This window comes from Narcine bancroftii, chromosome 4 (genome assembly GCF_036971445.1).
Source record: "Narcine bancroftii isolate sNarBan1 chromosome 4, sNarBan1.hap1, whole genome shotgun sequence".
NCBI classification, from domain to species: Eukaryota; Metazoa; Chordata; class Chondrichthyes; order Torpediniformes; family Narcinidae; genus Narcine; species Narcine bancroftii.
In genome coordinates this window covers 265,764,194-265,779,340 of record NC_091472.1, presented here as the reverse complement: position 1 = coordinate 265,779,340, position 15,147 = coordinate 265,764,194, and the positions used below count along the sequence as shown (strand labels likewise).

The following is a 15,147-nucleotide window of genomic DNA, read 5'->3' as shown; positions in this document are numbered from 1 at the left end:
GAGGATGCTGTTGACTGGCACATTCCAGACTGCAGGAGTACAGGCTGAGGGATGCACTGAGACTTGGCACAGCCATTGCAAGTCCACTTTGGGCAAGGACAGTCTAGGCTCCTTCTGCTACCAGGCACTCAGGGGCTGAGACCAAGGAGAAGTCCTTCAAAGAACAGAAGGGGAAATAACTACATGGTGCCTCAGTGGTGGCAATGGTGTGAAACAGAGAATGAATGTAACAACGTAGAGCAATGGAAATGTATGGATATGACACTACGGATGTGAAAAGACTTTTGAAAGGTTTCTTTTGTGTAAATAATTTATTGTGAATACAGTTTATTTTTGTCAGAAAAAAACAACACCTGCACCTGTAGACTTTTCTCTGTCCTATGGACAAGGGAAAGTGAAATTCATTAGCTGCCAACATTCAAGATTTGTTCAACTGGCACAATTCTGGAGCCTGGCGTGCCTGAAGGATTTAACCTGAAAGCAAGATAAACTACCAAGCAAAGGTTTATATTTTGTTCAAATACACTTTGTTTTGCCAAAGGTTAGGAATGAAGTCAATTCCTTGTGCCGTAACTGTTATTTTGTCATTTGGTAACTATAGCACCACTGAGAGATTATATCATTTGCACCACATCCATTCCACAACTTTAAGAATTGTTCTTTTGAAAAGTCTATGAAATCAATAAGATATGTTACTATGGAAACATAACCAGGTCAGCACAGCTGCAAGAGCTAAGGGAGAGCTAATTTTAGGAATGCCATTTCTATATTTTGCTGCTACACATTCACTCCTTTGATGGGTACAAGACAAAACTTCCAAAAGCCAATACCCTTGCACATTGAATGCATATTTCATAAACAATTTCAAAAGGAGCATTAAAGTAAAAACACAGAAATGCTGGAGAAATTACAGATCATCTTGCAGCATCCTTAGGAAGCAGAGATATATAACCAACGTTTCTGGCCCTGAAGATGACACCAGGCCCAAAATGCTGGTAATACATCTTTACCTCCTATGGACACTGCAAGGCCTACTGAGTTCCTCCTTCATTTCTGATTTTACTGCAGTCACAGTGTCTGCAGATTTTCATGTTTCACTCCTTTCAGAAGAAGCAATACCCACCAATTTCAATAAATCTTTGCAAATTGCAATGTTAACCACAAAATAAACTCATCCTCAGAGACAAAAACACCTACCCTTAAAGGCAATATTTCACTAATGTTGGAAGCATTTTAGTTATATCTGTGTTTCAAATATAACAACCAAGTGGGATAAAATATTGGACAGCCAATATTCCAATCCCATTTTCCAAAATTGGACAGATACATTGAAAGGACTTAGAAGGATATGGACCAAATGCTGGGAAATGAAACTAGCCCAGAATGCCAACTTGATCAGCATGGAGAAATTGGGCTGAAGGGTCTGTTCTGTACTGTATGACTCCATGATTCTATGAGTCTATCTATCCAGAGGCCAACACATTATCATCAGGCTCTGAGCCTCCATTCAGTAATCTTGTATGCAGTGTGCTCATCCTCTCTAAAGGTTTTGCATTGATTGTTTAAAAATAGTCTCCATCTATTGGAAATTTCAAATGCTTTTCTATATGGGTGGAACACAAGGTCATTGATGATTGGTTGTGATCAAACATTAAAGAGAGGGATAATTTTAACAAAATGCTAAGGTTGGAATGACTGAATATCGAATTGATGGTGGGGGCCTGGACTCTCTCTTCCTTCAACACACTTGCGCGCACACACACTAAAAACTCACAGGGAAGGATTCTTCATCTCTCAAAATGAGGTTGCCATTTGTAAGAAGGTCACTGAATGATTTAATGGGTCAAACCAAAGGAAAAAATATTTTTGACAGCAGTTTATTCAAATGTCAGTTTCATGTCCATAATAGAGTGCAGGAGAGATTAGTTCCACATTCAATGGCCTGATAAAATACAAACTGTCCAGAGGGAATGCTTAAACCATTGAATCCACCATTCCAGGCACTATTTCCCCCGCCCCCACCCCGGTCATTCTCCTCATCTCTCCTATCCATTCTGTGTTTCATCTCCAAATTTTGTTCCACGACTGGCCTTATGAACGTGACCCAGATGCCTACTTCCGACATGAGTGGCACTGCAGGCTGTTTGCCGTGGAAGTAGGAATGACCTGGAACTCTGCCTAAAATTTCTCTTTCCCTATCCCAGAGTCTGAGGGTATTGATTAATGTTAGCGTCACTAAAGTCTCCAAGAAGGAAAAATATTCATTTTGAACATAGCTATGAACAATCCAAGAGAAAAGTTTACAAATCTCTTGGCTTTTTTGTGTTTGCCTACAAGTAAAACCTCTTGGTTTTCAGTATTTGATTTAGAGGTTATAGGCCCTTCAGGTCCATGCGCCCAAATACACCCATGTAACCAATTATCCGACTAACCACACAAGTCTTTGGCACATGGGAAGAAATCGGAGCACCCAGAGGAAATCCACATAATCACGAGGAGAACATATAAATTCCTTACAGACGACGGTTGATTCAAATGGAGTTCACTGCTGCTGTAGTAACATTGTGCTGACCACTGCACTAACCATGCCACAATTTACCTGGGACCTCAAGGTAACCAAGGGCTTTCAACCATAAAGTGAATGAAGATTGAGAGTACCACACAATCAAATCACTCACATGTTCCAGAAATATTTCCAACTAGAGTTAACAAACCTATCCTTGACCCTCACAGGAAAATGCAATCAGTGGTTAAAGCCCAAAGCTGTCTTGATGAGGGGTGAATCATGAAAGTCTGCAGGAACTCAGTAGGTCTCGCAGTGTTTAGAAGAGGTAAAGATGTAGTACAGTCATTTCAGGCTTGAGCCCTTCTTCAGGTTATGAGAAAAAGCAGGCAGCGCCTGAATAAAAGAAATGGAAGGTGGAGGAGTACAGACCGAGAGAAAAAAAGGTCCATGCAACTATGGACAGACATGTCGGCAAAAGAATGGGGTGGGAATTGAAATAGGTTGCCACTGGGAAATCCCTGCTATTGCAGCGGACAAAGCCGAGCTGCTCAACAAAGCAATCTGCCAGTCTGCATCTGGTCTCCCTGATGTTAGAGAGCACCCAGTTGTGTACTACCATAATGAGACCACCTGCAAATTGGAGGAACATCACCTCATATTCCTTCTGTGCACATTCCAACCTAATGGCATTAATTCAACTTCTCTGGGTTCCATCAGCCCCTGCCCCCACCATGTTTCCTGTAGCTCTCTATCTCTCTTCCCTTTTCCCTCTGTTCCCTTTAACCCAGTTCTGCATTCAGAGCCAAAATGCCCCCTCTATCAATTCTCATTTTTCCTTTCTTCTGGTCTCTTCTCCATATCTAATTACCACCTTTTTGTCTGTTGGTCTATACTGCTTCCCTTGCCATTTCTTTTACTGCCTGATATTTCTCATATGTTAAAGGAGGGCTCAGGCCCAAAATGTCGTGAATATATTTTTACTTCCTATGGGCGCTGTCTCCTCCAGCATTTCTGTGTTTTAACAGTCCTGAAGAGGGCATACAACCAATCCTTCAACGACTGAATCATCTCTTCCTTGTTTTTGTGTTCCAAATCCCCCTTGAGATGCTGTTTGTTCTGCTCAGCTGTTCACTGAAAGCGAGAACAATTGTCAGAGATGAATTAGTAGACAGCAAAAAAATTGAGAACAAGTGGGGCAGAAGTGACTGATGCTGCGGAAGTAAGAGCTGTTGCATCACAAAAATAACTATTTGCATTTACTCAGCACAGTAAAACAACCCAAAGCACCATGCAGGAGAATCAATCAAAATCTCAAACTGTTGCACAAGGAAAATTAGGAACAGGCATAAAACAAGTGATATCTCTAAGTGTTCTGGACTTGCCCTAGCTTTGAAAAATTTTAGAAGGAGGCTTTTCAATCATTATCAGCGATTCTGTATATAAAATTCGAACCTTGTCCTTTAATTGCTCTTTTTGGAATATCTCAAGAGGATGATGTATTACTGACTTCCAGTCAGGGCCAAATTTTATCTTTTACTTCATTGCTAGCCAGACGTGCAATTTTGATAAAATGGAAAGATAACACTCCACCAACACATGCACAGAGGCTAAACGATATTATGTCTTGCTTAAATTTAGAAAAAATAGATATGCTATCAAAGATTCAAATCTTAAATTCCAAAAGGCATGGGGCTCATTTATGGACTACTATCATAATCTTAAGGTTTCGTGTTGTTCTGGAGTTTTGGTGCTGTGTTGTCCCTCTCCAAAAAGATGATACTGGATTCGTATGTGTCAGTTTTCATCCTTGCTTTAAGGATGGGGTTTTGACATTTTTTTTTCTTTTTTTGCTGTCATGTTTTATTTCATTATTAAGAATGTGGATTTCTTAATTATTATCATATTTTCATATTTGTTTTTTTTAAATAATTTTATAATAACATTGTATAATTGTACCATTTAATTGTTTATCCTTTAAATATCAATTAAAATATTTTGAAAAGAAAAGCTATAGGCAACGAATAACTTGTTTAAAGAGACTTAAAGGTTGTAAAAGGATAAGAGAAGTGAAGGGACAGGGGGTGGGGTGGGGGGGGGGGGGGCGGCGGAGAAAATCCTTGTCTGGAGATTTGAACACATGGTTTAAAGCAATGAAGTGGTAATGCCGGATAATGAATTATGCAATTCTAAAAATGTTATTGTAGCAGCAATGGTGAGATCGGGCAGATTGTAAAAGAGTGATGGTCAGTAAGTTATGAACTAGCCTGCCATGAGCTCGGCTTGGCAGCCTGGAAGCACATTGAGATGTTCAGCACCTCCATTGGAGGAAGCATAAAAATAGTCCCATTCCTTCTATAGCTGTCATGGCATCTACAGAAGAAAATAATTATAGAACTGTTATGCCACAGGACATGGCTATTTGACCCATCAAGTCTATACTTGCTCCAAGTACTGTATTCCTGTTGGTGTCATTCCCTTATTGCACTCCTAAATAGTCTCACTCAAGTGCATACATTGCATCAATCCCAGACAACAAGTTCATGGAGGAAGGTCTATGAAAATTGATGGCAAAAGAACTTATCCCCCCCAGTCAGTTGTGGGATTCTCAGCCCAACAGGATTCGAAGGCTAGATCATTAGGCATATTTAAAGAGAGGAAGTAAATAGAGATGATCAAAGAAGTGATGTTCATGGTTAGTGCAACTCTGTTACAGCAACAGTGACTTAAATTCTAATCTAACGCTCTCTGCAAGGAGATTCTATGTTCTCCCTGAGTCTGCATGGGGTGCTCCGGTTTCCTCCCAAGGTTTAAAATGTACTATGGTTGTAGGTTAATTGGGGCAGCACAGGCTCATGGGCTGCAAGGGCTTAGTACCATGCTGTATGTGCAAAATATTTTTTTTTTTTTTAAATATTACATATTTGCCCTAATCCTTAAATCATCCATTCATGGGAACAGCTTCACTTACTCGTCAATCTTATAGACCTTTATTAAAATCCTTCTCATCTTTCTTTCTCCAAAAAGATGAACTCCAGCTGAAAAGAAGCCTGTTAGTGGCATTACAGAAACCTCTAATTACGAAGGGCTTTGATACTTCAACCTGCAGGAAAGAGAATAAGGCTACTAATGCAAGACCAAGTACCATGAAATATAATATTGAAAATTCAGCAGAAATTTTATTGTCTGCACAATGGTGACCACATGGAACTCACATCGAAAAATAGTGGTTGAAAACAAGAGCTCTGATGGACTTCACAAGTGGTTGGATGAGATTAGGAGGGGAAAAGGGGACTCAAGGATCATATCAAGAGGAAGAAAGGTGGGAAGAATTCCATCACCATTTATTATGCCAGCATAGAATACTGGAGCTAAATTACTCGTGTCTAGCTCCTGTATCCAAGGTGATGCAATATAAACTAGCTTATCCCTGTAATCATTCCACTAAATCTTTACTAAACCCTCTTCACGTGCTTTAAATACCCACTGAACTGTGGAAACCAGAAGGAGATGCAATAGTCCACTCACAGGTGAGCCAGCATTTCATGCAGGTTCAGAAAAACTCTTTGTTCCTCCGCAAATTACAGTGAACAATGAAGATTTAACTTCCTGAACACTTTGGGGTATATTCTATGCTTTTTGGCTACCGATCCAAAAAAAATCACCTTAAAATTTTTCTATCACAGACCACTTTTTTAGATGCAACATACAACAAGAAATCACAAAAAATTGGCTAAGTCAATCATACAAAAACATGAAGTGCAGCATGTGATTGAAAATTCATTTTCTGCCTTCGCACTTGGACGTCTTCCCTGCTGATCTTAGTGCAGTCAGTGACAAACATGGTGAAAGGTTTCACCAGGACGTTGCCAACATGGAAAAGCGCTATCAAGGCAACTGGAATCCATCAATGTTGGACATTGTACTCCGCATCGGATGCCTTTTGTGTCAAACAAAAATCAGTGGCAAATCATTTTTAGGTCAGTCGAACTAACGCAATGTGTCAGCATCATTATTCAATTAAACATGCTAAATTCAATTAAAGTTAATTTAATAGTTCTCCAATTTCCTACGAGGGACAGCAAATCTGAAATTATCTGTGTTCATCTTGATGTTGTCTATCATAATCCTCAGGAAGCAGATCTTGTGGAAAAAAAATGTTATCCAGTGTTACAAGGGTCCCATATGCTTAACCCACTTTCTCAACTTGGCTGGGTACTTTACACAAATATGAATAGAAATATCTATTGAAACATAGGCCCAGGCCCCTGTATTGCTGCACATCCATTAGAACGGTGCCATTTTGTTTACATTGTTTCTCATTTCATCCTGCAGAGATTTTCTTCTCTGCTAGCTTCATCTGCCATGTAACCGGCCCACCTGTATCTTCTCTCACTCCATTACCATCCTTCTCATCAGTGTTGGGCCTGGTTACAAGGCATTGCACATATTTTACCACGCATACTTATTAAAAATATTCTCGCACTGACCCCTGGAGTCTCCATAATCCTAACCTCATGTGATGCCCTCTACTCAAGATCAGATACAATTGTCCTGGGTCAACATTTATGAACAATGTACATGCCCACGTGGGAGTCAGGATGAACCTTTGTATTCTACCTGACCTTACTTAGAAAGAATATGGGAAAATGCGACTGCCCATACTTGAAGTCATGCTATTTATTAATTAATTGATCTCTCCTTCTCTCCAAATTGTTCAGGAACTCCCTGACAGAATAAGCATGCAAATTTTTCATCACAGGTTTCAATATTACACTGACATTAGAAAGAGATTTGAGAATGGCACAAACTACGTTTAACCTGACCAAATTTGGGGGTACCCTTATTTCTGTACTATATTGTTTAATAAAAGCTTAGTAAAGAGAATGGAAAAACTTTTGTTTTATTCAATCCTAATAAAAATCTATTTAATTTTCAATGGTGCTTTTGTAACCAGTTGTTTTATGTTTGTGACGGGCATCCATGGTTGAAATGTCCTGGTGAAACCTTTCATCATATTTGTCACTGACTGCACCAAGATAAGCAGGGAAAAAGTCCAAGTGCGAATGCAAAAATGAATTTTCAATGACATGTTGGACTTCATAATTGCCCATCAACAACTTTGTAGTGGAGAGAACGAAGTTCCTTGGCCTTCACTTAACTAGTGACCTATTGTGGAAACACATCTTTCCACTGGTCAGGAAGGTGCAACAGCGACTGCACTTCCTGAGAAGACTGAAGCAGACAAGGCTACCAGCTACCATCATGTCACCCTTCTACAGGAGCTATATTGAGAGCATCCTGGTTGGCTGCATCACAGTGTGGTACTGCTGCTGCAGAGTACGGGAATGGAGGTCAAGTCACAGGTTCATAAGAGTGGCAGAGAGATCACTGGAGTCTCCTTCCCATCGACTTGATCTTCTGAGATTGTTGGCTGAAGAGGATGCGCAAAATCATTAAAGTCCTCTTCCACCCCGCACACAGCATCTTTCAGCTGCTTCCGTTAAGAGATACAGGAGTATCCGAGGCAGTACCACCAAGCTGAGGATCAGCTTCTTCCGACAGGCAATGAGAATACTGAACGACCAAAGGAACTGCTCACACTAACCATCGGAGACTCTCATATTCATGAAAAAATATTTCCTTGTTTGCAGTATAGGAATACTTGTCCTCCATATGCATGTTATGAATGTGTGTTATGTCTGGTTATGTGTCTGCATGTTTTGCACAGAGAATGCTGTTTTATCACGGTGTACTTGCCAAGTTTATTGACATCTGATTGCACAAGTTCTCAGAAGGCACAAGTAACAAAATCAAAGTACGTGCAGTGTTAAGAATCATTTAGAACAGGGGTGTCAAACTCAAATTCACGGAGGGCCAAAATTAAAAACTTGGACTAAGTCAAGGGCCGAACTAAATATTTATTGAAAATCTTCTTTCAACATGTGTAATGTTATGTAATGTTAAACTTTTTCTTATTAAAATAAATGTTTAATAATAGTTTTGGATAAACTCTTTCCAGAAGCATTAACAAATGAGAAATAAAATATTCAATAAATATTATTTCTCTATAGAGGATTTGTCAAATGTTGCTAGTGTGCTGTCGAATAGTAAAATCTGAGGGCTATTGAGAATGTGGGAGAATAACATGATTCCTGAAACAATCAAATGGGTGACTGATTGTGGGCATGAACTCTAGCAGGGTTATTTGCCATGCCCTTTTTCCATTGGTACAGATATCCTTTGATTTACACACTTTTCAAGTTTTATGCCTAATGGGCTTGTATCCAGGTGCAGGATCATTTTTAACCAGGAATATATTTATCACTGTGACATGAAACTATTGGAAGATCGTTTTATCCTGAGATTAAAGTTCATAATACTTACTCAGGCCTGTGTGCGGGAGGGCGGGGTTTGCGGGCAATCGGGTTGGACAACGACAGTGCGGGGGCATCGGCTCTCGCTGCAGGGCGGCATCTCGGCGGATCAGCAGCCCCGTCACCGTGAGTCGCGGGTCGGCCTGCGGCAGGGAGGGGGAATGGGCAACGGTCCTGGCGAGGTCAGGCCCGAGGCCTCCGGTTCCGGGCGCTGGGAAGCGGCCTTGGCTTCCCCTGACACCTGCCAGGCCCCAAAACCAGAGTCCACGGTGAGACCCTGCAACGTAAACAGAGGAGGTGGGGGCGATTAGCGGGCTGACGCCAATGCATTCTGGGATTTATAGTATTAGCTGTGCATGCGCTATACTGGCGCGACGGCCAGTGGGCCACCTCTAATACATTTTTGAAATGATCTTACGGGCCAAATATAATTATATCGCGGGCCAAATTTGGCCCGCGGGCCAGAGTTTGACATATGTGATTTAGAACATCAAAAGGGAAGAAGCAGCTGGGGATCTGCATAGATTATGAGATGAGCTGAAACCAGGACAGAATTTAGTTGGAACAGGCACTACTAATGGACGACTCAACAGAAAAAGCTGCTAAAGAAACATTAATGCAGTGGCATAGTGGTTCAATTACCAGACAATCAGCCAGAGTTTCACACCATATACAAAGATACACATTCAAATCCCACCATGACAGTTTGGGAATTTAACTTCAAGTCATTAAGTAAGTCTGAAACTAAAAAGGAAATCTAATCTTCAAGGCCGACTGTGAAACTCCTAAATTGTTGTAGAAATAAATACTATACGGTACATTTCCGATTATTCAAAACAATCAGGTCAAGACTTATATTGGTTTAACTGAATTTTTCAGATAACTGATAAATGGCTTTAAGCTGCCCAGTAGCATCAGCTTGTAGTATTGGCCGTCACCAATCCCTGACACCTCCCCACTGCCGTCAACGATTCTGCCCTGGAGCCAGAGGTCCCTGCTCCTGCTACCATTCCCAATCCCGACTCGTCCACACCGCCATCGCTGAACCTGCCCAGGAGCCTGAGGTCCCACTCCTACTGCCATCACTGATCCCTGACTCATCCCCACCACTGTCGCTGAACCTGCCCAGGAGCCTGAGGCCCCTGCTCCAATCCCAGCCCAGTAGCATCAGCATAAAACAACAAATAAGGAGGGAAGGTTTTTCAAGAATAAAATACAGTTTAATTCTTACCTTGAGAACACAAGAGCTCCGTTGGGTTCAAAATTGCACTAACAGTGTGTTAGGGTCTCACTTGAGCAGAGCAGGTAAGAAAAAAAAACACTTTTGACATGCCACAACCAAAAAGTCAGATAACTGAGAATTTCGATCAAGTGGTTTTCAGATAATCAGAAACATATTGATCTCTTTCAGAAAAAAATTGCTGTCTTTATAGAACATCATATAACAGTACAGGCTCTTTGGCCAAAAAGGAACAAAACTCTCTCAACCTCATAACCCTCCATTTTTCTTTCATCCATGTACCTGTCTAAGAATCTCTTCGATGCCCCTACTGCAGATTCAATGGGCCAAATGGTTGAATTCTGCTACTACGTCTTGTGTGTTAAGTGATCTCCAACAACCACATCCACTGGGGAGAAAAAAAAAATTCAGTCAAATCCACGCACATGGAACACGCATAAAACAGAAGCCGGAGAAACTCAGCTCGTCAGCAACATCCACGGACAAGTCAGTATTTCAGGTCAGGACACTTTCTAGAAACCAAGGTGGGAAGAGGAAAGAACCAGAAAGAGGTTTGGGGGAGGTGGGGGAAATGGGGTGTTGGAGGAGTAAATAGGTTGTGACAGACTAGGAGGTGGGAAGATACTGGCAACTGAAATGGGAGGGGTAGAGTGCAGAGGCAGGTTGCTGGGGGTGGGGGGAAGAAGGAAGGGTAGTCACAGTCAAGTGAAAAGCAAGTATGGACCAGAAAAATAGGAAATGATAGATGGAACCAAATTGGATGCAAATTGGAAAATTCAGTGGTTGGATGCTATTCAGGCACAACAAGAGGGGTTGTTCTTCCAAGTCTGTATTTGGACTCATCCTGGCAATGGATGATGTGAGAGCACTTCCAACTCCCCATCCCCTCCACCCTGACCTGTCTGACCTTGGCCTCATCCATTGGCAGGATGCAGTCACAAACTTGAAGTACAACACAACATTTCAGCTGTCTTCCCTATCTTTCCTCAAAATTATGCCAGGAACCAGTACATTACATCTGAACAGCAAGACTGGTTGTGCACCATTCATTCAGAAGTAGTGATGAACAGTCTAGAGTTTTGAGTTTAACTTTTAGGATTCAGGCTTGAACCTACAATCACCTGTCATTGAAGCCACAATTAACACCCGCACCTTTGACTCCATTAGCCTGCATGCTTAAGTTCTTTCTGACTTCATGCTGGGCCTAATTTTATGGTATACCTGTTGCCTTTTCGTAAACAACAATCCATTAGTGAAGCCTCTTGGACACTCACCATAGCTTTTTGCAAAGGCTCTGAGACCCCGACATGTCTAGCATTAGCAGATCTCCAGTATTTTAAATAAGATCCATTTTAAAGTGTTTGTCTGTGAACTACTCTAAAACCTTTCCCAATTTATCTCCCAAAAGCATATCTATATACTCTGTCACAGTTAGGAATTACCGCATCAGAAAAACAAATCTTTCCATCATTTAATCCATCAGGTATATTAACATTCTGAACACTTCATTTCCTAAAGCCAAGTGAATGTACATGTTGATGCAATCTACTCTCATGCTCAGCCTTCATCACTCCCCTTGGTATTTAGTTACTTTTACACTTCTTCTGGACCTGCTGGATTTGTCCTTTTGTTTTATATTAAAGTTTATAAACCACAGTCACTGAATTTTCTGTCTGTATTTGCCTCAACACAAATAGAACTTTACTTTTTAGCATCTATGCTGGCTTTGCAATGTTGGAAAAATATCTAAGAATTCCCATTGTGGTCTGTAGATTTATGTTGCCGACTTTACTGTGCTCATCCCTGCAATTTTTTTTTTCTTATTTCTCCTCAAAATAGATAATGTTCAAGTGAATTATCCTCTCTCATCTCTTCCATTTGGAATTTTATACAAAAACATGAAGGTTACAAGTTATTAGTTTCCTGTCTGCAACCACCCCCATTTCACTGTCAACATCCTGTTCCTTTTTAACCATGTCCATTACTTAAAGGTCATCCATTTCTTCCTTGAATGAACAACCAGTGTACATTACACCTCTCTTCCCTCCACCTGCCCAAAAGTTTTTGCATTGAATACTTGGTAGATTGAAGTTCATTTAACAAACCAAACAATGAATGTAAATAAATGGAGTGTTTTGGGTTTGGGAGCCTATGACCAATTGCAGTATTTGGTAGTGAGGCTGCAGATGTTCACAATCTTCATCAAATATAGTTAATTACCTAGGATTGAGAGAGATCTCTCTCTCTCTTCAAAGAGAGATTTAATATCTGCATTTTCCATTTCCAATTGAAACAGTGCTACTATCCAGTCAGGTACTTGCATTTTCTGCAGGTCCTCGAAACATACTTTTAAGTCTTCCCTTAATTTTTCCAAGGTGATTTATGTACATCTCCAGATCACAGTCTGAAATGGTTTAATCTTTTTCCAATTTCCGTAAGTTTGAAAAATACTTAAGATCTCTATGTGCTAATGAAGATTTAAATAGACCTACATTGACTTGGAAACCTATTAAGGTTGTTTAGGCTTGAGTAATTGTAACTTATTTACCTTTCAGACATTTCTGTCCTTCATTAAATTTCAAAAATAGGTCTACCGAATAGAACAGATGATTCTTACACTTTTTCAACTCGCTGTCACAATCATAGGAAACTCCATAGTTAAGTAATACAAGTCAACAAGTTTTTGCAAGCTATCACCTCTTGACAACCACCTTACCTCAATGTGCAAAAGTAATTGATTCAACGTTTTAACAATTTTTTTTCCACATCATTACAGTCACAAATTGCGAGGATGTGTTTTAATTTTATTGACTGACCTGATGCACACTTTTAAGGCATGATGCAGTTCACCACTGAGTTTCTTGGCTACAGGATAGTGTCTGTGTCATACACCATGAGCAGTACGCACATTGGGTACCTTTTCCTTGAATAAGGCAGCAAATCCTCTGTAACGGCCAATCATTGCTGGTGCACCGTCGGTCGCCACTGCAGTCATCTTTTACATCATCATACCTGGTCTCATCTTTTACATCATCATATCTGGTCTCATCTTTTACATCATCATACCTGGTCTCATCTTTTACATCATCATACCTGGTCTCATCTTTTACATCATCATACCTGGTCTCATCTTTTACATCATCATACCTGGTCTCATCTTTTACATCATCATACCTGGTCTCATCTTTTACATCATCATACCTGGTCTCATCTTTTACATCATCATACCTGGTCTCATCTTTTACATCATCATACCTGGTCTCATCTTTTACATCATCATACCTGGTCTCATCTTTTACATCATCATACCTGGTCTCATCTTTTACATCATCATACCTGGTCTCATCTTTTACATCATCATACCTGGTCTCATCTTTTACATCATCATACCTGGTCTCATCTTTTACATCATCATACCTGGTCTCATCTTTTACATCATCATACCTGGTCTCATCTTTTACATCATCATACCTGGTCTCATCTTTTACATCATCATACCTGGTCTCATCTTTTACATCATCATACCTGGTCTCATCTTTTACATCATCATACCTGGTCTCATCTTTTACATCATCATACCTGGTCTCATCTTTTACATCATCATACCTGGTCTCATCTTTTACATCATCATACCTGGTCTCATCTTTTACATCATCATACCTGGTCTCATCTTTTACATCATCATACCTGGTCTCATCTTTTACATCATCATACCTGGTCTCATCTTTTACATCATCATACCTGGTCTCATCTTTTACATCATCATACCTGGTCTCATCTTTTACATCATCATACCTGGTCTCATCTTTTACATCATCATACCTGGTCTCATCTTTTACATCATCATACCTGGTCTCATCTTTTACATCATCATACCTGGTCTCATCTTTTACATCATCATACCTGGTCTCATCTTTTACATCATCATACCTGGTCTCATCTTTTACATCATCATACCTGGTCTCATCTTTTACATCATCATACCTGGTCTCATCTTTTACATCATCATACCTGGTCTCATCTTTTACATCATCATACCTGGTCTCATCTTTTACATCATCATACCTGGTCTCATCTTTTACATCATCATACCTGGTCTCATCTTTTACATCATCATACCTGGTCTCATCTTTTACATCATCATACCTGGTCTCATCTTTTACATCATCATACCTGGTCTCATCTTTTACATCATCATACCTGGTCTCATCTTTTACATCATCATACCTGGTCTCATCTTTTACATCATCATACCTTTAAGTTACTTGGCAAACAAAAGCTTGTCAACAATGCTCTTTAGGTTTGGATTCTATTACCTCACAAAGGCTATGAGAATATTTAAACTGCTGAAAGTTGCTTCATCGAGTTGGATGGAAAACATGTTATGCTGAAACTCAGATCCCAAGGTTTTCTCCACATCATTGGCTATCTCATCAATGCGTCGTTGCACTGTATTTGCACTTAATGGCATGCATTTTCAAAAGGGTTTCTTCATAACATTTTCAATCATATCTTTAATTGCTGGTACAGTATTATCATCTCCCCACCAATGGTATACAATTTTCCTTTCTTTGCAATATTAAGGGAGATACTGTATGATGCCTTCTTTCCTCCTTCATTATCAGCACTGGCAGGTAAAAAATGTCTTTAAATTTGGTCGATTTCTGACTCTTTTCTTTCAGCATCTTAAAAAAAAAATCAAGATCTTGGTTTTTCTTAGAGTAAACCCTTTCGAAGTCGTCTTTCATCTTCGCACATTTCACGGAACCATTATCGAAATCATTTTCACATATCAGGCACATAGGAATTGTTTCGTAAGTAAACAAAGATACAAATCCACAAATTTCAAATACTCTTGTGAATATTGTCAGCACTTATTCCTAGCATTAGTGATCGCTCTCGTGCTTACTAGAAATGTGGCAATTTTACACAGTAAGTGCACAGCTAATCAGTTCACTGTCACGACTCCAATAGCTATGGGTGTGAAGTATGCACTGGCTGTCTCTGGACTAGCTGGCACCACTGGA

The 15,147-nt window shown here is 40.1% G+C and overlaps 1 protein-coding gene across 1 annotated transcript; it reads right to left on the bottom strand.

Annotated features, from left to right (window-relative positions):
• Positions 1–12,966: 12,966 nt before the first annotated feature.
• On the bottom strand, positions 12,967–14,591 carry LOC138762459 (aspartic and glutamic acid-rich protein-like). Its single transcript, XM_069936217.1, has 2 exons — positions 14,437–14,591; positions 12,967–14,374 (listed from the first exon to the last, which is right to left on the bottom strand). The coding sequence occupies exons 1-2, from the start codon at positions 14,589–14,591 to the stop codon at positions 12,967–12,969; spliced, it is 1,563 nt and encodes a 520-aa protein (XP_069792318.1).
• Between the last annotated feature and the right edge of the window lie 556 nt (positions 14,592–15,147).

Bases quoted from the DNA above. Each gene is read 5' to 3' on its own strand.
- LOC138762459 (XM_069936217.1), bottom strand. From the start codon at position 14,591: ATGCCATTAAGTGCAAATACAGTGCAACGACGCATTGATGAGATAGCC. The intron at 14,375-14,436 runs GTAATAGAATCC...AGTAACTTAAAG, and splicing joins ATTCTCATAGCCTTTGTGAG to GTATGATGATGTAAAAGATG.